Below are 26,176 nucleotides of genomic sequence, written 5' to 3' on the forward strand. Positions count from 1 at the left end.
CCAGCCCACAGTCATTCCTAGGCAATTGGGAGATGTTAGTCCTCGGACCATGGGCTGATTCCACCCCTGCCCTGCCCTCCCAGGGTCTTGGAGGGCAGAGATCTGGAGCCTGAGATCCTGACAGGACCCCCCATAAGACTGATGGGTTGGAGCTGGCACCCTGCCCTCTATGTCTCTTTAGTCCCTCTTTTTGGGCACAACAGCTTGTCAGAGTTAATTAACTCAGCCCTGGCCAGACACGGGTAGGATCAGAGGGGACAGAGAGTAAGAGGTATAAGTAATGAGGCCCTGGGGAAAGGATGGTTATGCCTCAGGCGACAGCTCTGGGCTAGGAGAGAATTTTTTTCCAGAGTTGCTGCTGGTCCCAAGAAGATACTTAAGCAGAGTTCATGGGGTGGGCGGCACATGCGACTGGGCAAGAAAGTCATCCAAGCAGGTGGACCTCCTTCCCAAATGTACTTTCTCTCCTACATGCTGCATGGAGTCCGGAGTGAGCCAGAACTGGGGTCTGGTCCTGCCTCCACTCTTTGCTGGTTGTGGCCAGGGGTGCCCTTCACCTCTGAGCCCTTGGCCCTCTCTGGTGCAGGACAGGGACCTCTCCTGCTGCTCTCACAGGACTACTGGAAGAACCAAATCAAACCAGAAGCACTCAGCACAGTGCTCATCACAGGAAACAAACTCCTGTAATTGACATTTTTTGAGGGAAGACCAATTGCGACCAATGCCTCATATTGCCACAAAGGCCCTGAGGTACCTCCAAGCTCTCTTGCAGGATTTGCTTCTGTTGAAGAAAATACTGTAGCTAAGGTTGATCATTCGGGAGATGTGGACCAAAGAATATGACTTAAGAGGACGAGAACAATTTTAAAGAAGCAGAAGTCTGCCTGCTGGCCTTCTCTCTGGGGAGACTCACTCACATGAAACACTGTTGGGCAGGGAGAGGCGGGGCTCTTGCTGACACACACGTTGTGAGGGTTGGCGCCAACCCATCTCAGCACATCTTGCCATTGGGAACACAAGGCAGCTTGGGGATTTTATCCCGTAGCAAATGACGCAAATGATAGTCATTTTTAACTGCCTGTTCATTTAGCTATTGGATCAGGGAGAGAGACTTGTTTTTCCAAGATGACCTGATGTTTCCCCTGCCATTCGCCCCTGGTGTCCTTCCTGGGTACAGCAGGGAGGAAGGCTTCTAGAGAGGACTTGGAACCTGGGGAGCAAGGCTTTGCTTTCTTCCCGAGCATAACTCTTTGCTATTCTCTCCATGATCGGAACACTAGTCTGGGTTAGGAGATAGCCAGAAATTGTCGGTGAAACCTGTAATACATTGTGGTCTGAGGTCGGTACCAAAGGTGGTCTTAGAAGGGGTGAGAGGCACCCAGGATTACATACTGCCTGCAGCCTGGTCTTGAGTACATTTTTTTTCTCTATCTGCTACTTAGGAACACACTTTAGCATCTAAAAAATGAAAACCATAGCCTCTAAAGGGCACATGCGTAAAGGCTGCCCCATCCCCGAGTTTCCACCTAGCCTCGGAGATACGTGGCCATCTGGGTTCTGTCTCTCCTGAACTCATGTCCCCCATGCTTTTATTGTGTGTGTGTGTTTTATTTTAAATCCATAAGATAATTGGGTTTCTGTGGGGCTAACTGAATTTCCCCAATTTAATTTGCAAAGCTGCTCCCCAGGAGCCATTACAGCGCTTGCTGTCCTCCAGATTGGATTATTGGCCTCTCTGGGGCCGCTGCGCTCTGAGTCAGAAGGTGGGGCCCGGCTGTAACCTGATTACCTGAGCAGCGGAACTTCTTGCTCTTGATCTGGCTGATGCGCTTGTTGGCCAGCCGGCGCGGGCTGCTGCAGCGGGCCCCACTGGTCTCGATGGGGTTGTCCTGGAGGTAGTCGGCCAGCCACTTCAAGTGGCAGTCGCACACAAACGGGTTTTGGGCTAAGTGGCTGTGAGAGGGACGGGAGTCCATGAGGAGTGACCAGCAGTGCCACGACCCACCCCACCGACCCGCCAGGGTCCCTCCCTCATTACCTCTGACCTGGCCTCCTCTGGGGGCTGCGTTCAGACAGGACCCAGGGGCTTGAAGCCCGCTGTCTGCATGACTGTTACAGGTGTGGCTGGCTTTGGGTCGGGGAATCAGCCTCCCTGCTCTCCCCACTTGGGGCAGGACCTCCACCATTCTGGCCCGGGCTTGGGCAACGCGAGTCACAGGCTTGGGGCTTATGCTCAGAGCAGACTGCATTTCACTTCTCCAAGCTCAGTAACACCGGTGCTGAGCGTGGCTGGCACGGACACTGGCCCACGGTGGGTGTTCCATACCTAGAGGCGGGTATTGTTACTATCCTCCTCAGCGTGAGAGCAGCTTTGGGAGTCTGGCTTCCTCTGCCCCAAAGCGCAGCACCTGGTGCTTGGTGCCCTGGGTGGGGTAATATGCAACAGCTGTTCTTGCTCTTTATTGGCGCCTGTCTCTGGCTATGGAAGGAGTTAAGTGCTGGAGGACTCAGAGCATCTCCAGAAGCCCCAGACTGTGCTCAGGCCTGGGGCTGGGGTGAGGCTCTAAGCTTGGGGCTACAGCCATCAAAACTATGGGCTGAGATCTGTGCTCAGGAGTCATCTGACGTAACTCTTTATGAACACCCACAGCACTTGGGAGTGAGGGACTGCTCCCTAAAGGTGAAATGTTCTCAGGGTGCTCGCATCGGGGTTTGGTTTTGCAGGGCGGTGGGAGTTGCTGGTGGGCAGGAAAGGGTTATCAGCAGAGATGGAGCCTGCTCAGAATACAGTAGCTGTAAATGGTTAAGAGAGCAGGTAAGTAACAACTCTGCCTGGATTCAAATCCTGCTTCTTGCTAGCTGTGCAACCTTGAGTAAGTTACTTAACCTCTCTGTGCCTTGGTTTCCTCACAAAGAAATAGGGGGTCACAATAATACCTATCTCACAGGGTTGTTATGAGGCTTAAAGGTTTGAATATAGGACAAGTACTCAACTCAGCATCGAGCAACATGTGAGTGCTTGGTGCAGGTAAGCTGGTAATACTCTTGCTGTCCATTCTCACTGCGGCCTCTATAGATCTGTCTAGACACGCTTGCTTTGCCTTCACTTCGGGTGTTCTCCATGACTGAGTGTTTGGGGTTGCCGGCTGCTCGGGCCAGTGCTGGAACTCACGGTGGCATACTCACAGCGTCTGGATGGCCTGCAGAGGAGCAAAGAGCCCCTTGCTGACGGTCTGCAGCTTGTTGTCATACAGGGAGAGCAGGTTGAGGTTCTGCAGGTCCTGGAATGTGTTCACCCGGAGGCAATTGATCTTGTTGGCATTGAGGAGGCTGCAAGCAGAAGGGAGGCTGGTGACTGCCCAGTCCTGGTCCTGTGGAGTGAGGGCTGCAGCTGCAGCGGGTGGGCTGCAGAGCTCCCAGAGCCCTCCTTCCAGGGAAAGAGAGGGACCTGCATTCTTGGGGCCACCTGTACATCCAGTCACATGGACGCTGGGCCGCACCCTGAAACCTCCGGGAGCCTCCCTTGCACACCGCCCTCAGAGGAAGACTGGAAACGGAACCCCATGCCCCTGACTTTCTGCTTCAGCATGTGGGGCTCCCAGGAATCAGACAAAAAAATTATTTGCCACAATTGTAAAGCTTTGGTTGATTGACTAAAGGAGTCTTGATTCAAAAAATGCCTTAGAGTTCTTTTGGATCACTGATCTCACTGAAAATTTGATGAAAGTTAAAGGTCATCCTCCCAGAAAAAAATATATCCATTGGTAGGCATGTGTGTATACACGTATGAATTCATTCATTCTTTCTCTCCCTCTCTGTGTGCACAGAGTTCTGTGTGATCTGACCTCTGCCCCTTTCCCCTCTCATCCTCTCCACCCCCAGTCACTACCCTTTAGTTCCTCCAATACATTACAGCATCTCAGCCCCGGTCCTTGAACACGCTCTTTACCCTGTTTCATAAGGGGGCTCCCTCTGACTCCTCTGCCTCTCAGCTCAAATGTCCCCTCCTCAGAGAGGCCTGCTCTGCCTATTTCCTCCACAGCAGGACCCAGAGGCCCCCTTTATTGTCTCTCACAGTCCACCATTTATTTCCTTCATAGCACTTCTCTCAATTTGTAATTATGTTTGTTTATTGTTTGCCTCCTGTCCAGACTATAAGCTCTCTGGGGGCACACATGACATCTATTGTATTCCTCCCTATATCCTGAGTGCCTCGCCCAAGCACTTAGTAAGGAATATACTCCACTCCATAAGGCAACTCCGGGGGGTCACACTCCTCTAAAGTGGCACCCATTCCCCCAGGGCAGCCTTCCTCTCCACAAGGGAGCTGTTCTGCTGTGGCCTTAGCTCTTCAGACCCCTCTCCTCACACACAGACACACACATACACCCAGACACCCAGACACACACACACACATGTATCAAAGGAAGCTGCCTTTCAGGTGAAACCGCTCCAGAATAGAGGATGCCATGAGGGTTATAGAAGAGTTTTCCAGAATGGAGTTGGCAAGTAAGGCAATTTTGGGTCCTAAGAATACAGTTCTCATTTATGATCCTAGGCCAACTAGTTATGCTCTCAAAACTAGCATAAAATAATTTCTCACTCCCTCCTGAATGAAAGTGGGGGAGGGAGGAACTAAACCAGCAAAAATGTTGAATTTTTAAAATTTCTATTTTCAAGGCTGGCTCAATGCTTCCCCTGTGGGGAACGACCCATGAGAACCATAATGGGCTGGCTTGCCTCTGGGGTCTCCTGATGCCAGGGCACCGGGGGACTTTAGCTGCTAATAGTAAGGCTGCCCATAGGAGATAAATCACCTGCGCCACCTCTTCCTTTCAGTGGGCCTGTCCTCCCAGTGGGCCCTGTGCATCCCGCGGGCAGGCAGGCAGCTGTGGCCATGGCAAGTGGAAGAACTGCCTGTTTAATCTGGCTAATAAGGGGCAGGGTCCCCAGGGCCCAGGCAGATTGTTTCTGCCTTGCAGAAGAAAAAAGCTTTCATTGCTAGAATACTTCTCATGTTTTCCAGAGTGCTTCTCTGACATCCTATTATTCTCACAATAACCTGGGCAGATGGGCAGAGCCGGCCTCCCAAGTTACAGGTGAGGAAACGAAGGCTGAGAGTTTGGTGGGCTTGTTCAAGGTCACACATGTTTCCAGGGAGCATGCTGCAAGTAGTTATGATAATTTAGGTCTCTAGAGGGTTCAGTTTCTTCTTTATGAATGCCCTATCTACCTGGCCCATATGTCTATCCCTTTAGTAGCATTTCCCCCAAGAATTTCCTGTGCTTTGTATATTAAATTTTAGTCAAGGTCATTCCATGTTGGGGGCATCCAAAGGAGAATGCTATGGAGCAGAGAAACAGGGAGAACAGCTAGAGGACCCCACAGGCCCAAGCTCCACGGGGGAATGGGCCTTCATACACACACACACACACACACACACACACACACACACACACACACTCACAATTTTTTTGGTTTGTTTAAAAAGGAAAAGTATGTGGTAAATAATTTTTTCCAAATCTTGATATTCAGGAACTTGTTCGGGTATCGTCTTGCTAGGAAATACTGAACTGTTCAGTAGAGACCAGGCCAAAGGTGCCAATCTGATGGCCTGAGGACAGACTCCTCCCTGCAACATATTGCAACATTCCATATGCAAATCTGTTCGTTCAGCCCTTCCTGTGTCTTAAAAATCAGGAAATTTCTCTCCTTCTCCAGTCACAAAGACACATAAGCACACATTAGATTTCCATTCTCTTGAAAAAAATTTCAGAAGCTCAAGCAACCCTGGGTCCATTTGAGGCAGCTAAGGGGTGGCTGCCCCCTTTAGATAGGACATATGCTCTCTATTTGCCACAGTCCTCACTACTCCCTATTGTTATACTTTACTAGTTTATTCTACCTACCTTGCCTGAGTAGGAATTTAGATTTGAGACTCTAGTGCAGATTTGTGAGCCCAATTGCAGCACTTAGTTCTGGGGACAAGGAAGATGGCCAGGGGGACATAGGCATGGCAACTTTGACCTGCCTTGAAAGGGCATCCAAGCTGCATGTCATGCTTGCAACCCTCCCCACCCATCAGAACTGCTGGGGCTTCCTTTTTCTGATCCAGAGAGAGGATCTTCCTTGTTCCCTACTGCTCCTAGATCTTTCAGCCTGGCATATTATTGCAAAAAGTAAGGCATCAAAACAACCCAGGCTGGCAGGATTAGTAGGCAAAGACAGCAGGAGGTGCACGAAGCAGAAGCAAAAGGAAACACAGCAGGGCAGCCCCTAGGTCACCTATCCTCTCCTGAGCCGCTTGGCTCCCTCAGGCAAGACGCAGAGGTGCGGGGAGAGATCAAATTAAGCCGATTATCAGATTTAGATGCCCAGGACAGCCTCATTGATCCCCAGCACCAGCAAGATTTCACAGCCTGTCCTTCTGTCCTCTCTCCTTTGAGAGGAAGTTGGCAGCTACTTAGCTCAGTCTCACCTCCATGAAAGACTCTCTGAGCTCTCTGGCATGTGGGCAGGAGCTGGAAGGAATTTTAAAAAAACACCCTTTGATGGAGCAAATAGAGACTAAATAACTATTTGAAATAGGGTATAGCAATTCTGTTGTCCTGACATAGGCCTCCCTCCTCCTCCACCAAGGCTGCGTGATCTGGCCCAGTCCACCCCCTCTGAGGAGCAGCCTTGTAACTGCAGTGTGAAACAATGATAATCACACAGCCTCATTTCTAGAAACCACAGCATTGTGTGCAGCCATGTGCCTAACATTTTTCAAAGCACTTTCCATGCAGTATTTTCTTTCATCCTCACAGCAGCACTAAAATCATCCTCATTTTGCTGATGAGGAAACTGAGGGTCAGAGTAGTGACAGATTTGACCGGTGTCACACAGTGAAGTGACCCAAGTGACCCAAGGTCACCTAAGTGAAGCTCTAGCCTGTCTGGCTCCAAAGCTCATTTCTTATCCACCACATAAAATCCACATTCTCTTTTCTGTGTGTGGCGGGACGCGTTCACTGTCTCTGGGGAGTGGCTATTTTGCTAGCTTTGGAAGGCACCAGGCATGCTTCAGGTAGACAGAGATCTGGCGGGGTCTGGAAGGCTGCTTGCCTCTGGGTTGCACTGCGGTGTCAGGAGTCCTGTTGACTCTTAGAAGGGGCCTGGCACCACGCAGAAAGAGACGGGATACCCACCAAACTGCCATTGGCACAAAGTGGCCGGTTCCCCACTGATTGGCCGGCACCTGTTTCAGCCTTCGGGGATCACTGACTCAAGCGCTGTTTTGGGAGCTGCTGTGGTCAGCTCTGTGCTCCCCTCACGCTGAACTCTCACTCTGTTCTGGACAGCCCAGGGGATGACGGTGAGGCAGATACAACAGCATCCCTCATGTAAGATGGGAGGCTCCAGTTTGCCTCATTCAAGGGGCTGCCTGGTCCTCAAACTCAAAATTCTGATACCCTAATTAGATCTCAGCTTGATCTGCTGTTGGATCCAGCGAGTTGGGGGTTTAGGAGCATAGTGTGTTCACAGATATTTCCCCAGAAACAGATCCAACCATCTTTTGGGGCCACCTGCTTCCAGACCAACCTTCCAAAGAAAGTCAGAGGTCATAGAAACAACAAGAAAGGGAGGGGCTGAGATGATGAGGCCAGATGGACAGCTGGGGCCACGTGACCCAACAGGTACTATGCACTACCTGTGAAGAGCCCCTCACCACGCACCTTATGAGTATCAACTCACTGAATCTCCCCAAGGCCCCACGAGGTGTTATTTCCACCTGACAGATGACACCTCTGGACTCAGAAGCTGGAGGACCTTTGAGCAAAGTGGTAGGCTGCCATCGGGATCCACGCTATCTTTAGGCTAAAGACTTCGCTCCCACCCACGATGCCGTCCTGATGCCTCGGTACAGCGCTGTGGAAATCACCTGATGGTAACCGGATGGGGGGCGGGGAGGTACGTTCTTTGTAGCCACTCCCATTAACTTAGTGATGATTCTACAATAAAACAACACAGAGGGAGCCGTGCTCCTGTCAGAGGGGATTAAGGAGAGTGGCACAACCGAGAGGAGGAGTGCCCGTGCATTACCTTCTAAATTTATTTTCCGAGTGTTGGCTCTGCGAGGCACTCTGCCACCCCCTCTTCTCGCAGCACTTTCAGCCTCCACATATGTTCCACGTCAAGAGGTATTAGCACTCAGCCCATTGACTAACCAACATAACGCTGCTGCTGAGAGAGAATCCTTTCCAGGAGCTGCTGCCTTCGGGAAAAACCCGGCAGGAAACAGAAGCCATTGAGAGCCACAGAGCTGGCGGGGGAGGGGGAAGTGAAACAGCTCGAGTCTGGGCTAAGGAGGGCTCCAGCGGCTCAAGTCCTTCTGCTAGGGAACCAGGCCGGGCAGGCAGGGAGAGTCCCAGGGGCCCTCACCCTCCCAGCAGCCTACAGCCTCACTCAGGTCCAGGGGATCTGGGAGCCAGACCACTGGAGAGGAATGAGGCCCACCCTGGTCACCGAAAAGGACACACCATGTCCACTCTCTCTAAAGCGGCCAGTGGGGCAGAAGAACACTGAGGCCCCATTTTTAGCTATTGCCCTTGCCCACATCTCCTCCTCCGTGAAGTATCCCCTGGAGCTCACAGGCCTTTGCTGCAAGGTTTGGAAAACACAAACATCTGGAGTCAGGTTACATGATAAATTGCATTAAAATCACCTTGACAACTCCAGAGGTTCACATGTTGATGCAGTCACCCAGCTATCATTTGGGGTGGTATTTATATTGTCCACCCCCACCCCGCCGCCCACAATCCTGCAGAAGACAGTGGTCATATTACTCCTCCTCTTTATGTGGTGATTATGTGGAAATGATGAAAGAATATTCTAAACTCTAGAGTATAAAGTCTTCTCAGAAAACTTGTGCCCAGAAAGAGTGTAGTGGCCCCTTTCCCAGAGAAGAAGGGAAGCCCTTCCGGGAAAGACTGGGAGAAGAAGGTGGGCACGGCTCCTTTCCCTAAGGCAAGGCTTGGGGGTCATTTGTGTTTCATAAACACTCAGATGCAGCTACATGAAGGAGAAAGATGGTACCAACAGCTATCTGGCGTAACCCTTTCTATGGCTCCTCCAGTAGGGGAATTGTTTTTAAAGAATGAGTTATAAAGGCTCTTTGTTATTAAGAAAATTACCTGTGTGTTCCTGGAAGTATTTATCACCATTACGCATGGGCATAAATTATCAGTGGGGACACCAATTAGGGGAGCGATTCTGGACACCTGATGAATCTGCAGGATATACAGTCAAATCTTTCTCATTAATGTCTTAAAAAAATTTTTTTTTCTCTAGATTTAACCCTCTGCCATCCTGAATTTCATTATCTATTAATTGTAAGAAGTGCCACTCTTTTCCCTGAGAACAGACAGTATGTTCTTACCTTCCCCTAGAAAATATGAGGGATTTATTTGACTTTCAGGAACCTACTGAGGCCAAACAATGGGAGGAGTCTGGTGATACCTGGTGCCATAAGGTCAAGGACCGCTGGCCCCAACCAGAGCCTACGCTTGTGGCTGGGTGCCCCGGGCCACACGGTGCCCAGCTCTCTGGGAGGAAGCAGGAGGGATCTTCCAGGTCCCAACCTGGGGCAAGAAAGACGCTGCCCCTTTCCCCTTTCCCCTTTCTCCTCATGCCTGCACTGACTGCCACAGGCTATGTGTTGTCATGGTGATTCCTGATGCAGGGAAACGCAAAGGTGCAATGCTACCGAGTGGCCTTTCAGAAAATAGGACCTCCTCTGACTCAGACATAGGAGGCCCCTGAGAACAGGGTGCAAGCAGCTAGGCTTTCCTCAGGTGAGCAGAGGGAAACTGAGGCTCTCAGCGACCAGACAGGGGCCCATCACATGCTGCCAGGAGATCAAGGGCCTTACCTAGTGAGACTTGGCTTGCGCAGCCCTCCCCCAGCAGCTCCTAGGGTGGTCACTTGCCTGACTGCCACCTGCTTACTGTCAGTCCTTGAAGAGGTGTGAACCATTCCCTCCATGGCCAGGCAGGGAAGGATCCCAGCGTTCAGGTTTCCCTGAGAGCTCTCTGGAGGGACCTCCGGGTGCCTGGGAGTGGGAAGAACTTCCTCCCTCAGAATGCCTCCCACTATTCTAAGAAGAGTAAGCCTGCTCCTGCTGCCAGGGAGAGCCCTCCGCACCTCACCTCGGCCAGGTCTTCAAGACCAAGCAGCTCCTTGACCGCCCTCCTCCAGGGCTCAGGGCAAGGCCGTGGGGCGGTGGCAGGGAGCCAGGGGATGGCGCACCGAGACAGCGTGGCCCAGGGCTGACAGGAGGCGCAGCAAGAGGAATGGGTTCATGGCTCAGCAGCGCCTCCTCTTGGCCCGAGCCAGTGGGGAACTCTTGTTCTGTGTATCAAACTTGTTCTGCAGGTCTGCCTATGACGGTCTGAAGCACAAACCTCTCACGTGGACTCTAGAATCAGACTGCCTGGGTTCCTCTGCCCCATCACTTATATGCTGAGCAATGCCACCAACTTACTCAACCCTTCAGTGCCCTGGTTTCCGCATCTGTCAAATGGGCCTTTCAACAACACCTTCCTTGTAACACTGTTGTAAAGATTACAGGAGATGATGCATATAAAATTGCTTAGCACAGGTTCCAGAGCATATTAAGTATTGGATCAATATTAGCTGCTATTATTAGCAGCAGTAGTAATCGTTGTGAAACAGCTGGTGAAGGAGAGTGAGCTACAGGGAGTGACAGTGAGGTACTGAGACAGGGAGAGAGTGAGCTAGCAGTGAGTTTTGTTCACTGCTCTGTAACTGGCATGTTGCTTGGCAAACTCCAAGATCCTCAGATGGTCTTGTCTGCCTTCCAAGAAAATCAAACAACAGGTGCCTGGGTGTCTTAACTTATTCCAGCCCCAAGACAAGCTGGTTTGGTTTAGGACCTCCTGGAGCAGGCTTAACATCGACCACAGCCAGCCTTTACATGAAAGCGTCCACCTCGAATGACATGCATGTCATGCAGTCAGTGAGCACTAAACGAATGCTCTTTGTTCCCTGGGGCAGCTGAAACAGCGCAGCTTGCGGCTGCCCATCAGGAGAGGAAGTGATGGCTCTAGAGACATGCTGAGGGCTTTTCTTGCTTTGGGGCAAGACTGACCTCTGAGCTACGAGGCCTCTGGGGGCCCTCTGACTGGCTGCACACCCAGGGTCTCAATCTCTACAGGTGTCCCAGTTGCCCAGAAGCCTGGAGGGCAGGGGACTGGAGAGGAGCTAAGCACTCTAAGCGTTCACCCTAAGTTTAGTCAAGGAAGGGAACGGATGGAGTCGGGGAGAAGAGAACAGGTCACTCCTCTGGTGATCCAGCTGCTCTCTTCCCCAGAGTTGGGGTTGTGCCCAACAGCATGTCCTGTGCTAACCCTGGATTCTGAGAGGGCTCCATGTGGGGTACTTCAGACCTCAGCAGTGTGAACTTCACACTTCTTCTTGTCCAAATGAGTATCTGACTCACTTCCCGGCAGCCTGTTTTAAAAGAGAGCTGCTGATAGACTATCTTGCATCCCCAGTGATAATAAGGGTTGTTAAGGGTTGTTACTAATAGCCATCGGATGTGTTTATACAATGAGTATCTGCAGGAGCAGAACTTGCTTATGATTAATTACAGCGAGACATACTAGCTATTTTCAAACACTTAAAGATTATGACAATAGCCTTTTCTGAGCTTCCCAGAAGCCATTACGGAGGTTTAGCATAAGAAAGAGCTTCCTAACCTTCTAACTCCGTGGTAATGACTTATCACAGAAAGTGTCATGGATGAGCCATAGGAAGATTGGTCAGAGAGGCCATGGGAGGCGTTTCTGGACAGAAGCCTGTGCTTGAAGCCCAGAAGTTTCTTTGAACTCTAAGATTTTGGAACTTAAGCAGGTGACTCTTGTGAGGCTGCTACCCAGAGGACAGGATATTGGGTTTAGGGGGGTCATTCCTAGGACTATTGAAGCTCCTCCGTGTAGACCCACTTGCTGCAGCCTCTGAATACTTCTGAAGCCTTGAGATATTCTATTTGTGTTGGCCATCTGCTGGAATGAATAAATCAAGAAAATGATCCAGGAGACTGGGTAGAGACTAGACTAGACAAATTTGGTGGGATGGCTGAAAACTTTGGAGAAACAGAAGAGGGCAGGCAACAGATGTACCCACTTCATCAGAGGCAGCATGACGAGAGTGCCAGGAAGGGAATACCCAAGATCACTTCGTGTGGCAGGGACAACCTGGCTTTTTGAGGCACCAATAATTTGAGAGACAGAGAGGAAAAAACACAAACCTCTTGCAAAAAGCTTTCAAGAGAAAGGAGAGGAAATTACCTAGATTACCAGAATATTCTCATCAGGGCCTTCTTATCAGAGTGTCTCCAGTCTACCAAGGAGAAATCCAATCTTTAGCAGGATGAACTCTAAATTAGATCTAATCAGGACTTGCTTTCCAACTGCTCAAAGGCAGGCAAAAACCCAATGACCGCTACAGTTGCTGGTTCTTTCTGGAAAGCGAGCCTGTCTGAGTTATGTCAACTCTTGGTTGTGAGAGAATGGGGGATGTTTGTCTTTACTCCCAGCTACTCAATTCCATCTGCTTAAAATGGTGATATTAAACTGGAGTTGCCTTCCTGGCCCATGCAAAGTCCTGTTAGTTCTATTAATCTCATGACTGCTATCTGCTTGGAGCTGGTATATTTCTTTTTGAAAAAGACATGCATCTCTTGAATCCTTACAACATACCATGCCCTGTGCTAGGCACTTCAGTGCATGCTATGTTTCTCCTTAATGCATGCAAAGGCATTGTCCTTTCCACACCAAACACACGGAATGTAAAATGATATTCAGCCCAGCAGAACACAACACCCCCAAATCTACCTCAAGGCGGACACTATTGTTACTCCTCTTTCAAGGGATTAATAGCTACAGTTAACTAGCCTTATGGTGGCAGTTATAACTTACAGTTTCTTTGCTACAAGCAAAGAACACCATCTGTGAAACACCCAGCTCCCTGCAGAGCCCCTGTGTGTCATTCTAACAAACAGCCTTAAAGGCCCACTGAGAGCTGGGATCTTTGAACACAAATATGCTTGCACAGAGATAACACAGAGTAAGACAGACATGGAGACAGAGGTGGGGGGACATGCATGGAAAAAAATAATGGAATTTTCTTTCTCTTGCTTCAGCTTCATTGAAACAAGCCTGACTCCTATTGTGATGGACAACTGTCTGGAAACTGGCTGGACATCACACTGTGACATGATTTGCATTACTGTATTGTCCTAGGAGAATCTGTCTAGGGCTGAGTCTTATAGGACATGAGAAGGTAGGAAGTAAAGATATGGGAAGGGGAAGGCTAAGGAAAAGTCTCACTTCCTCTTTCTTGCAGAGTCTTTGGGAGTCACCCTGTGAGATGTGTTGCCTCTCTCCATTCTTGCTTCTGGCTCCCACCCAGCCCGAGATCCAGTCTGCAAATTCATACTGCTGCTTCACTTAACTGCACATGGGAAGTGGGGAAGCCCCAGGCCCCTTTCTCGCTGCCCATGACTTGGAGGTGGTTTTACAGACACGCACACTCATGCACGTACATCTTGTGCTTTTCCGAGGACTGGACCCTCCTATCCATAAGACCATGTAAATGCTACTGCTGTCTCCACACCTCTTTTGCTGTGTGACTGAGGGCAAGTCACTTGCCTCTCTGAGACGTGGTATTCTCCATTGCTCCCAGGATATTTAGGATCATTTCCTACTACCAATAGGAACTGATGGTCTCTGAGCAGACATGAACACACACACACACTCCCACACTCACAGTACATGTGTGGAGATGCTCTGGCTATCTAATCACAAACCAGAGCTAATTCTCCCCCAATCAGAAATCTTAAAATACAGAATGAGCTAAATTCCTTTCCTTGCTTGCCTCCCCAAATCAGAGTTCAATTATCTTCTTCAAACATTTAAGCTCAAATGACTGGGATGAAATAAATGCAAATAAATAATCCCAGAGCTGCAAATTCAAGGCAACAAATCTTCCTTTAAATTAAATAAACACTTCTCCCCTCAGCCATATCTTTCACAGATAGAGTCACATTGGTGACAGATTATGCCCTTCCCTAATTATTTCACCACCCCACCCCCACCCTTCTTCAAGGTCACATGTCTGAGAGAGCTCCGTTTCAGCCTTCATACTGGAATACGATACATAAATGTTTTAGTTGCCTAAATTCTTAGCACACTCCTGCAAGATGCTCCCCCTTGAAGGAGTTAACTCTGGCTTAGTTTCTAGCCCCCAAACCGAGGGCTAGTACCTCATGCCTGGGTCAGGCTCCTGAGCTGTGTCATTTATATTTGTTCACATTGCCCTTGGCCTCCCCTTGCCAACTCCCTGACTCTCCTTCCAACAGAAAGAGGAGGTGGAGGTGAGGGGTGACAGCTCAGAATTTTATTTTTCCTTTTGGTGTATACAAAGTCAAAAGAAGAACTCTACAGAGCATGACTAAAGTTTGCAAGGAAGAGCCTGCCTGGGGTCCCAGAGACACACCGAGTGACAGGTGCCTACTCACAGCAGCTGTAGGGACACCAGCCCGTCAAATAGTCCCTTGGCGATCTCGGTGATCTTGTTCCCATAGAGCACCCTGGAAAAGAGTGAAGAACACAGCAGTCAGTCACTGTGGATGTGAGGTCACTGGAAGCCATTCACATGGGAGGCTGTCACCTTGGCTAACTCTGGTCGGGGGGAAGGACGTCTCAGCGTGTCTCCTTCCCCAGGTGGTCTCATTCCTTCCCCTCACCAGTGAGCCGCAGGCAAGCGCCACTAGGGGCTGGCGGGACAGGCTGTCTGGGAGGCCAGGAGAAACGGGCCCCGTTGTCTTTCATCCCGGGGAGCCCAGCTCAGTGAGTAATCCACAACGGGAAGCAGCAGTCCCTCTGGGTGCCTGCCTGAGCCACTCATATGACTCACACCCTGGCAATAAATAAGATGTGTGGGAAGCTGGCAGGCCTTGTGTCTTCTTGTCTTCAATGGGTATTGATCAGGCTGAGCACAGTCTATAGAATGTTTCCTTTTAATATCCCATTGCATCCTAGGAATTCCTTAGCTGAGTTCTTTGATCATCCGAGACAGGGCTTTGGGACTCTGGAGTCCTATCCAGATAGACTTGGGACTGCTGAGTCAGGGGCTGGCTCTTAGGAAAAGCTGAGGAGCAAGACTCTGTCATCTCACATTGATGGCAGCTCCTGTACTCCACTCCCTTTTCCTGTTCTTTGAGCTCCAGGAACCAAGGAACTCTGAAGTCTTTGATCCCACTGTCTTTTAGAGCTACAGGTTCCTCGCACTGATATCTCCTATTCATGGGCAAGTCCTTGACTTGTGAGGCTTGGGGAAGAAGCCTACTGTCCGCCTCTGCAGCCCAGCGCCCAGAGGGTCCTACTGGCCTTCAACACAGGCCCAGAAGACAATGCTGGCCTCTCCCTGCTCTCATCCATGGCACAGACTTTGCATCTCGTGGGTGCAGCCTCCTCTGAGATGGAGGGAACTGAGCTAAAGAGAGTTTCATTTTTATTTTTAATTCCCTCTCGGGCCCTGAAGAGCACAGAATGAATGCAATGTTCAATCTCCATTCAGATTACAAATCCAGATTTTTATGTGTCTTTGAGGAGGCAAAATATTAGGATGAAAAAATGGTAAATGAAAGTGATAAACCGAACTCCCCATTTTCCAGATGTCACCAGGAGTGAAGAGTGAGTGTGCCTCATTCAGTCTGCGGGTGTGTTTCATTAATGTTTCAACAAATTAATGAGTAAATAAAGTCAGCATGATGGCGCAGGCTCACATTTGTAATTCATATTAACGTCCCACTGCTCACTGTGCTGAAGGTAGTAATGTCACTGTCTGCTCGTCTTGGCTGATGTCAGGACTTTTGCTGTAGCAGAAGCTGGTAGGGTGGCTGGGCTGTGGGTCCTGCAGCCACAGGTCCTCACATCACCCATCACACCTCTGTAAGGGACGCTCTGAGCCTAGTGGCTCAAAACCACTCTTAGGCAGGCTGAAGTGGGCTGTGGACCCACCTTGGGGCATCTGGGACTCATCTGGCTTCCCCCCAGATCTTCCCTTGACTGCCTTCTTCCCACCTTTCAGGTCTGCGCTCAAATATCTCTTCCTTGGGGAGCTTCTCTTGAATATTGCAGTTAATGTTTTTCACCACCTGCCACTCTTTTTATTTCACATCATGTTATATTATTTATTTATTAAAAATTTTTTTCTGTGCCTCTACCTCGCAGTCCCCTTGAATGTGGGCTCTGTGCACGGGGTGACATGGGGCTAGTTTATGGCTGGGTACCTAGAGCTAAGAAGGGAATGGGGTCTAGCACAATGAGGATTTGTTGGAAGAATGAACAAAGAGGTACAGGGTAAAGACTTTCCTGCCCTTTACCTTGGTCACTCCTGAGGTTGACTGGATGTGTTCAAAGCCCTATGAGGCCAAGAGGCTTGCCAGTCCAGTTCATTGCCACATTCTCAGTACCTGTAACACTACTCAGTACATAGTAGGCACCTACTGAATGGATAAATGCATAAATTGGGGGTCAGAGGCACTTCCCTTAACAGTGTCCCAGAACATTTCAGAATTGGCTAATGGCGTGCCAATTTCATGATTGGCAACCAGATTTTGAATTTATTTTCCGCAGGACCAGAAGCATCTCACTGTCCTCAGACTGTCGCCAAATCCCAACAGAGGGAAAGCAGACAAGGGGATGGGAAGGTGGGGGCAGAGACGGGATCCTGGTGACAGAGGGCCACCCTCCCTTCTCCTCTGTGATCTTCAGCACAATAAGCAGACACTAATCTCACACACAATCCTGTCTTTGATATCCCAGCCAGATGTTCTATTCGATAAATGAAACTAATTTACTCTGCAAGCAGCAGGCAACAGCTGAATCAAGATTCTTCTCTGTCCTCAGCCCCTTCCCCGGGGGGTGGGGAGGGCAGGTGGGGGAAAGATGTGTATATATCTTGTTACCTGCCCGCTCATAAATTAAGCAAACAGGCTTCACTTAGAGGCAAAGCCTGGACAGCTTGCCTTGAGTATCCTGGCTCTTGCCCAGGTGCACAGGTCACCAAATGACATAAATCACATCAACCCATGCGAGCTTTGTTGTACCTCACTTATACTTGGCACAGTCCCTCCAGAGGCCGCACAACACGTGGACAAAGAGTGTAGACTCTGCGATCACGCTGCCTGGGCCCAGATCCTGCCTCTCCCACTTGCGGACTTCTCATAGGCTACCTTTATTTACTCAAGAAGTTTCATTTTTTGCAATAACTATGAGCCAGGTACTGTATGAGGAGCTGAAGATTCAGCCAGGATTGAAACAGACAAAAACCCCTATCTGTGTAGAGCTTAGATCACCCAGTTTCCTCAACTGGAAAAGACAGAGGAGAGTCCCTATTTTAGGTTATGTGAATTAAACTTGCAAGACTACTAAGCAGCACCCGCCAACGCTTACAAAGTGGTGTGTACCGCCGGCTGTCAGTGCTGTCATCTTGGCCACCAGGAATGTGGGGGCAGGAAAGGTGTCACTGTCCCCATCTTCCTTGTGAGAAAACATGCACTGAAGACTCAAATGACTTCCCTATGCCACAGGGTGCGCCACTGAGAGAATCAGGGCGGTGCTTCTCACCTCCCTGCCCCTGGGGGCCTCTGAGCCCCTGGTGGGGGAGGCTTGGCTCTACCCAGTTAGCTGTACTAGGGATTTGAGATCAAAGAAAGGAAGGGCTTCCAGGATGGGCCTGAGGCTTTCTCAGCACAACCGCTGTGAGGTTGGTTTGGAGAAAAAGCCTGAAAATCAGGGGGAGAAAATTAGCTCTTCCCTTGACAAGGGCACATACATGGTGAAATGGGCACCTGGGTAATAAACGTATGTTTCAATTCTCTCCCTACATCTCCCTGGAGAGCGCTGTGGAGGCATGGGGATTGCACTGGGCACGGGTTAGAGTAAAAGATGCACTTGAATTAGAAGCCAATAACTGGGAAGCCTCTTGGGCACTTAATCAATAAAAATAATGCATTTAGGTTGTAGAAATATTCTCCAAGATCAATTTCCCCTGAAGAAATATTTGTTTCTTTAACCAGGTTGCCACAAGTGTGTAAGGGAACATAAAACCTTGATAAAACACCTCCTGAAAAATATGGACACATCCCTCTTCTGCCTACCCCCACCCCTCCCGCCACGCAACTCTGCTTCCACTTACAGCGATGTGAGCGATTTCAGACCCTGGAAGGCATCTGGAGCGATGTCCGATATCTGATTCTTGCTGATGTCTCTAAAAACATTAACAGCGGAGTCTAAGAACACAGCTCAAAGGCATGCTACAGCCATTCCCAAGTGCGTATCAAGCATTTCAGGTACTCAAAATGGTGAGAATTAATCACTCAATCAACTTAGTTATTCACAGTGCAGGAGAAGGGGCTAAATGACCATTCAGTTGAATTACCTCATGCTAAAATATATTACATTTGTATCACTCTTCTTGGCTTTCAAAGGATGCTCACCCCTGGTGTCTTAACTTTGACATATGGCTTTGCACACATGAGCCCTCGCTTTGAAGGTGGAAAGCTGCACCTGTCAAATTCGGGCCTTGACATAGGCCGCGTTACCAAGCATTCACAGCATACACGAAGCAGAAACGAGCGCCACCCAAACGCAGGCCAGTGTTCCTGTAAGCATCATCTTTTGTTTCATGCCTCAGTGATGGCTTATTTTTCTCCCCAAAAGTCCTGAGTCATTTCACCTTCCTAGTGACTTTGCCTTCCTGACCTGAAAGGAAGTTTTGAGCCGTGATTTAAGTCTCTGTCTGGCTTGGTGCATCCTCCAGGCTGTGTGATGTAAGCGCCTCATGAGATCCTCAGGGGACGGCTGCCATGGGGCTTGTCGCTGGCAGTGCTCCTCAGACAGGAGCAAACCCAGGGCGGTGATATCCAGGGCTGGGGGATGCCCTGAGCAAGAGGGATGCTGTGCAGCAGGCAGCCAACCTGGCCTTGTGGTGCAGAGGCATCTCCCTGACCCAGCTCCTTCTCAGAGCCACGAGGCTCCCTACTTTCCAGAGCCCCAGAGATTCTGGGCCTATAGTTCTTGCTAATGGCACATCACTGAGGGAGAAGACTTTGAGTCACTAGCTCGGGAGGGCATCTGGGCTCCTGTCACTGGAAGGGGAGATGCTCCAGTTTCCAGCAACAACAAATCACTCCGGTCCTTCTTCTTTAACAGAATAAATCAATGGGTCTTTGCTTTTGTGTGGAAGAGCAGGAGCTGGGGTCTTGGAGGGTCAACGAGGAGGAGATGAGGGAATATCAAGAAGAAGGCACATCTAAGCAGATTCTTGAGCAATTGCCTCCAGTAAGGCCACACACCCCAGGCCCCCAGCCTCTTAAGCACACTCCTCAGGCCTGGTTCTCTCCTTCTAATAGCCTTCAAAGGGCTACATGAGCACCTTCTCCGGGCCTCTGCTCCCTTTGCTCCCTGTTTCCAAAGCCTGTGCATTTAAAGATACTTCAGAGGTTAAGGCTTTGTAGGCACAGCTGTAGAGCTTACCCCTTCAGCTGGCGAGATGGCATCTAACAAATCCACAGATTGTGCTAAAAAATGCGTCAGCTTACACCAGGATTTTCTTCAGCTCTCCATTTTTGTATAAGGGTCTTAACAAGCAAATTCCCCGGATTATCCTAATCTTGCTTGCCATTGGCGTGGCTGCCTGGCAAGGCATTTCAGGCAAGCGTGCAGGGTCTGTGCTCAGATCAGGCTAGTGAGAGAGCTTCATTTCCACCCACTCCCACCATGGGGTGTCCCTCCAAGGTCCTTAGACCTCTAGCAAGTGAGAGGAAATTTTGTGACCGGTGGGGAAGTCCCATGCTTTAGCCTTGTCAGGGCAAACTGGTATTCAGTCCACAACTAAACTTTTGGGTGCACCCCTCTCTATAGCATGAGGTGAGATGCCTTGTGGATTTGGAGATGATGGGGAGTAGAAATTGCAGAAGTGATGGTTTAGGTGGGAGTTAATCCTGGTGGTCACTTTATCTTAATTCTTAACTCTGCAGGGAGGAAACAGAAGCCCTGAGGGGCGAGGCTCTTTAAGTACAGAGGTGGCATCTCGGGTCTTCCTTCTACTTCACTAGATGGATGCAGAAGGCAATGGCCCTGGACAGGAAGGCCGGTGGGGGAGGGCTTCCACTGCCCACCCATCTCCACGCGTGACCCCTCCCAGTCCACATCAGGCAGTCCCAGGGCTGACGCCAGGCATCAGATGTTCTCCGACCTCACTGGGGTGTTTATTAGATGCCCCCACAGAGAGTCTGGTTTGGCTGGCTGGGGAACTGGAGTCAGGAGTATGCATACGTAACAAGTCCCAGCCATTCCCATGCAGGTGGTCCCTGCTTGTATTTTAGGCTACCAGCATTTTAGAATCTGGTCAGTCTCAGACTCACCCCACTGCCTTGGGGCTTATAAACTGGATGCCCAAGAGGGAGTGGCCTTTCCAGACTATTTTGAAAAGAGGTGGCAAATTCCAGTGCCTACAAGAGTCAAGAGGGGAATACGTGTGAGGCACTGGGAAGTGCGGGAGCGTGTGGAATACCGCTCTGCCTGAGAGTAGGGAGGTGAAGGAAGCCAGCACACCACTCCGGCCAAACGACACAGGTTTGGCCCTCACATGTCAGCATCGCCACCTAACCAGCCCTGTAATACCGAGAGCTCCTCTCTAGTCTCTACTCCCCCCCTACAAATGGCTTCTCTATCTTGATTCTAGCTCTTACCAGCAAGTATTTTTTATACTAAATACACCACTAGAAATAGGTAGGAACAGAGCCATTCATTAAGGGGGAATTAAAAAATAATTGTTAGAGATAAGAGGATGATGTGATTCATTTACAGTTGAGGAGATACTTCTTTCTGTTAGAGATTAGAGATAAACTGGCCACGTACACCTGGGAGGAATTCACACTTAGGGTTTTAAGATCCATTCTCACCAGGGACCCTACTTCTCCCCAGCCACTGCACTTCAGTCTGGGTTTCTGAAATTCTGTGAGTCGGAAAAATTTTTTAAGTGGTCTCTTTCTTCTCTACCACCATCCCTCGGGGAAAAAAGGGCGTCATAATAAATATCAATAGCATCAGAAGTGATCAAAAATTAAATTCACTCCCCAGGTCGTGACTGAGAAGGTCTTATGAATTTTGAATGTGCAGATCATGGCAACCCCAATGGGATGGAGAAAGGACAGTAAAACACCGCCATGCTCTAAATTACCTGGACTTTGCAAAAAATTAGAGCAGTAACTTAAATCATGCAAGAGATGTAGGTTGGGGCAGTGACTGAACTTGTCATTTGTCACTGAAATTACTATCTGGCTGCATAATCAAGCTGGGCTTTAAAAATGAATTGGGGGGGGAGGTACGGAGAGTGAGCTTGGGGAGGCAGGAGATTAACAGCCCAAGGTTTTAAATATTAAGGCCTATATTTATACAGCTCCTCCAGCAAGAACGCTGCCAAGGGAAGGGAAGAAGTCCGTGCTCAGGGCTGGCTCATTATGGTGGTTTCTACTTTTGGAATTGTACCAGGAGAAATTCTTGTTTGGTTTGGATTTCCAGGGAGATGGGAAGTTGGCTTCCTGAGATCCAAGGGTAAAGCCTAACGTCACTGTTTTGCGGGGATATTTATTTTTCACATAGAAGGAGTCAGCAAATAGTTAACCTCCTTAATGTAGTCCCTCCTACTCAAGGGAAACCGAGGAATCAGCCTCCAGTGGAGGGAACAAGACTGATTTCATGCATCTTTCTACCTGCTCCCTCCCTTTCCTGTGAGGGGCCAGAGAGAGAAAGTAACTGGGATGAGAAAAGCCCCTTGATTATTGGGCTCTAATACATGATTTCTTAAGCCTGGAAACAGGAAAGGAATCTCCCTCCCAGACTCTTCATATCAATTGCGGTAACAGCCAGGCGTTTCTGGATCCTACTGACTTCCCTTCAGAGCGGCCTGCTCTCGGTGACTCACGGAGCGGTGCTCACGGGCAGGTCATGTTACGGGCAGGGGTGGCAGTGTGATGTTGCCACGGTGGGGATGAGGGCCCTGGTGTGCCGACACCCTCAGGGGCGCAGTGGTAGGGAGGGGCCAGCAGTGTTGGTGCACCGGGTGCGGACAGCATGGGGTGGCAGCAGTGTGATAGATACAGCGGCAAGGGGAGGTTGGGGACAATCGTGGACAAGTCATTTGTTGCTGGAGGATCAGGGAGGCTCCAAAGCTTCTTACCTTACTCAGAAAGAACAGGAAGTCCTCACGCAGCCTCACGAGCCCACAGGATCTGGCCCCTGCCCACCTCTCCAGCGCTTTCCTCCCACTCGTTAGCTCCTCACTGTTGTGCCACCCGTCCATGTGCCCACAGCCTTGCATGGGCAGAATTCTCCCTGAGAGTGACTCAGGGCACTGGTGCCCTTCATTCGGGTCACCTGCATGTGGGGCTCTCATGGGCAAACCCACCTGAAATAACTCCCCGCATTGCCTTCTGTCCCCTTCCCTTCCTTTGTTTTACTTTTGGGTCCTTATCAGTTTCTGATATTTACTTCTTTCTGTTCTCCCACTTGGACATGTAAGCGCCATGGGAACAGCCTCGTTTGGGCGCACCCCTTGATCCATGGATCCTCGCACTGTCCCTTGCACAGCATAGACAGCACTGTTTCTCAGATGAGTTGTGTACATGGTTGCAGGGACTTTGGTGACAGTGCTGTGGAATGATACAGGGCCACTGTCACATCTCTACTGAAATTCCTACTTTAGGCCCATATCGCCAAAGCCAGGGGACAATAAAAATGGTCATAGGGGGTTTTTCAGCCAACCAGCTGCCCCTCTCACTCAGGTGATTTCATTTTGCTCTGGTTGGATAGCCCTTAGCTCTGAAGGGTCTAAACCCATACGCCTCCCCAGTGAGGGCAGCACTTCTGAACCTGACCCCCGATCTCTGCTGAGCACTCCTGGTCTGACACCGAACTCTCCAGCAAGGATGTGATAGGGGCTACCATCTGGGCAGGGTGCCCCCTACATGACACATTCCCCCCAAGACTGAAAGATTTGGGCTCATTTTTTCCCAGGGGCAACTCACATTCGCTTCAGTTTCTTGTACTGGGTGAAGGCTCCAGTGGGGATGGACCTGATGGAGTTCTGTTCCAGGCGTCTGAGAAACAGAGAAGGGTCGATTAGCTGTCCACCAGGCAACAAGTGGTTGCAGAAGGCCTTGAGGACAGGGCACACTTTCTTGGTTGAGGGACATGGGGCAGATACTGTGCAGAAGCCAGAGACTCATGCTCTAAAGTATGGAGCACCCACCCCAGGGTCTAACTCCTCATGGAGAAAGGTAGAGAAGAGGACTTCTCCTTGAGGATTTGTGGCTCTGGTTTATTATGAGCTACTTTTGGAGGCTTCTCCCAAAATAAGCTGTAGGAACTAGAGTGTTGAAAAAGGCAAATGGATGAGGAAAAGGAAGAGTAAAAAGTTGTGGACTCTGTCATGTCACTATTCAGTTAAGAACTCACCTACACTGCTCCTGGGGTACCATACAGGCAGAACCAATGGTGGCTGACTTCATTTTTGGGTTTTTATCTTTTATTGTGGTATAAGTGACATATAACATATTAGTTGCAGGTCTACATGATGATTCACCACTTGTTTCTGGGTCTTTCAGTTGGCTGTTCTCATATGGTGGGGAAATAGCCCTCAAGTCCCTAGGCCCCCCGCCTGTCATGTGTCTAGTTGTCTCCCTGACATCCTGAGGGCTCCCGGGGCGCAGCTGGACCACTCCCCGAGGCTGCTGCTGCATCGGTGGCTTTGCCATCTTAAGGACTTTCCTGAAATGCCTCCTCTCCTATTACTCTGGAAAGAATAAGATATGCTGCAGGCCCAGGGCCCAGAGCTTCTTGGAAGAGAAGGGGCTGTGGGGAGTGAGTGAGTGAGCATTTCCATCCTTTATGCTTTCACCTCACAAATGACTTCCCATCGCCAGGAACAGGTGTGGAGGGAAGCAGGCATGAGCGGGAGCCCTCTATTAGAGGTGATGAATGGTGCCCTGGGCCCAGGCTGAGGACACAGCATCTTCTCCTCATTCATCTCCCTTTCTCAGAGGTGAGGCTCTTTCATCAACGCCTCATTTGGCATGGATGCTCCCCAAACCCTCAGCTGGGAAGACACACAAAAAGGTGCGTCAGGGGAGGGATGGGGCAGAGGAGCAGGAGGAGTAGACGGGTGGAACCGGCTTCCTCGCAGGCTGTGTCTGGTGGATGCACATTTCTGGCTTGGATGAACCCATTCATCTTGAAGAGTAATCCCCACTGCAGAGTGGGGGAGACAGTCGTATTAATTTGTGCCTCTGCGATCTCATCTTCATTGGGGGAAGAGAGTATTTGTTACTGGAAGCGCTAATGGAGCAGTTTGCCAGCAATTTTCCCATTTCAAACAACATCTCAGCTGCTAATGTGGAATGGTTTGTCAGGCCTAGGCATAACACAGACAAATCACCCTCCAGGCCAAGGAGGTGGGGGGTGGGGGGAGAGGAGGGACCGGGGAGAGGAGATGGGGAGCGTCAGGACAGATCATTCTTGGCTGCTGGATGAATGGAGTCTACAAATGAGACTGCCACGGTCTATTAAGAAAGCCTTTGTGGCCTGCTGAACCTGGTGGGGAGTGTGCTCTGCCAGGCACATGGGCACAGGCTGGCTGCACAGCCTGGCTGGCTCACAGTGAAAAAGCAGGCCACGAGGTCTCAGAGCCCATGGGCTGCTGGATACAGCCACCTGCAGAGGTAGCAGACTCGGGCCAGGCTGCCTTGACTGTGAAATTCCAAGGATGGTTCAGCTAAGTAGACTTCAGCAGGGATTTGTCGGCCAAGGCAGCAGCTCCCTGGGTCTCTGGGGCTGCCAGTCAGGTGGCAAATGCTCTCCAGGAATCCTGTGATTCTGCTGTTGCTTTGGCAAAGGACTGTGGCTGGGTGATGCCCCTCTAGAGAGACACTGTCTGTAACGATGGCAACCCCTTCAGCTTTTGCAAGAAGCTCCACAGCTCCCAGCTGCAGGCCAAGAGCCTGTGCAGGTCAGGTCAGCACCGGGTGTGAGGTCAGCCAGCTGTCTGTGCAGTGCATAATCCACCTCCACGTTAGTCATGGGTGCAAGAGCTAAGGGAGGGATGATTCTGTGAGCAGAACACGATATCCATCCCTAGAGAGTTGAATAAGCAGGTGATAAGACCAGCACAAGATGCTGTATCACAGAACCAAGTTTTCTAGCTAACATAATAAACAAGGAAAGCTATCTTTATGGAGTTGATTTACTATTATCTCTTTTAATCCTTACACTTCTGAGGCAAACTGTGTTGGCCCCCTTTGGTGAATGAGGAGAATAACACCTAGAGGGATCAAATGGCTTGTCCAATGTGACAGAGCTAGTAGTGGCAGAACTGCCATCTCCCTGTTTCTGTCCAGTGGGCACAATGCCTCTCTCTTTTCGGAAGTGGAGAAACTGAGTCCCAGAGACTAAAGTAGCTTTCCCAAAGTCAGAGTAAAGTTTAAGGGGGTTATTCTGAGACATCAAGCAGCCTCTGCAGAAGTAGGTATTTTGTCAAAAGGTGTTAGGAGTTGAGAGAGCATGTAATATAGATAGATGCGTGGTTCACACACACACACACACACACATAATATGCAGAGTACGAAGGTGTGGCCTTGAACAAAGAATTCCAATCTCATTCTGTTCACCTGGCAGGGATATTGTTGTGCATCCTACATGCCTCAGACTTGCCCACTCTGGGGATGGCCTTTGTCTCTGTAGCCTCTCTACTTATGCTGCTGTGGATGTTGGCTGGACATCCACCCTTTATGGAGTGTAAATCATCAGGGTACTTCCAATGTAAAGTAGAGGTAAGGGTGGGGACAATAACAACACCTAATAGGCATCAGGTGCTTATAAATCAGACATTAGGCTGCTTTACTTGGTTTGTCTAACTTAATATTGACATCTCTATGAGGCAGATCCTATTTGTTATTACCATCCCCACTTTGAACATGAGAAAACTGAGGCTTAGAGATGTTAAGTCATTTAGCAAATTCACAAAGCCAGGAAGAGCTATAGCTG

At 49.8% G+C, this 26,176-nt stretch overlaps 1 protein-coding gene across 2 annotated transcripts in view; it reads right to left on the reverse strand.

Moving 5' to 3' along the window:
* The window catches only part of SLIT3 (slit guidance ligand 3), a 588,416-nt gene that overhangs the window by 90,885 nt on the left and 471,355 nt on the right, over positions 1 to 26,176 (reverse strand). For both annotated transcript variants that reach the window (XM_036884704.2, XM_036884703.2), the window contains exons 10-14: positions 23,164 to 23,235; positions 18,270 to 18,341; positions 14,584 to 14,655; positions 3,187 to 3,330; positions 1,790 to 1,953 (exon numbers count right to left, since the gene is read on the reverse strand). In XM_036884704.2, the coding sequence (XP_036740599.2) occupies positions 1,790 to 1,953; positions 3,187 to 3,330; positions 14,584 to 14,655; positions 18,270 to 18,341; positions 23,164 to 23,235 (524 nt within the window). The remainder of the gene's footprint in view (positions 1 to 1,789; positions 1,954 to 3,186; positions 3,331 to 14,583; positions 14,656 to 18,269; positions 18,342 to 23,163; positions 23,236 to 26,176) is intronic.

The sequence above is a fragment of the Manis pentadactyla genome, chromosome 2, assembly GCF_030020395.1.
Source record: "Manis pentadactyla isolate mManPen7 chromosome 2, mManPen7.hap1, whole genome shotgun sequence".
In the NCBI taxonomy this organism is placed as follows: Eukaryota; Metazoa; Chordata; class Mammalia; order Pholidota; family Manidae; genus Manis; species Manis pentadactyla.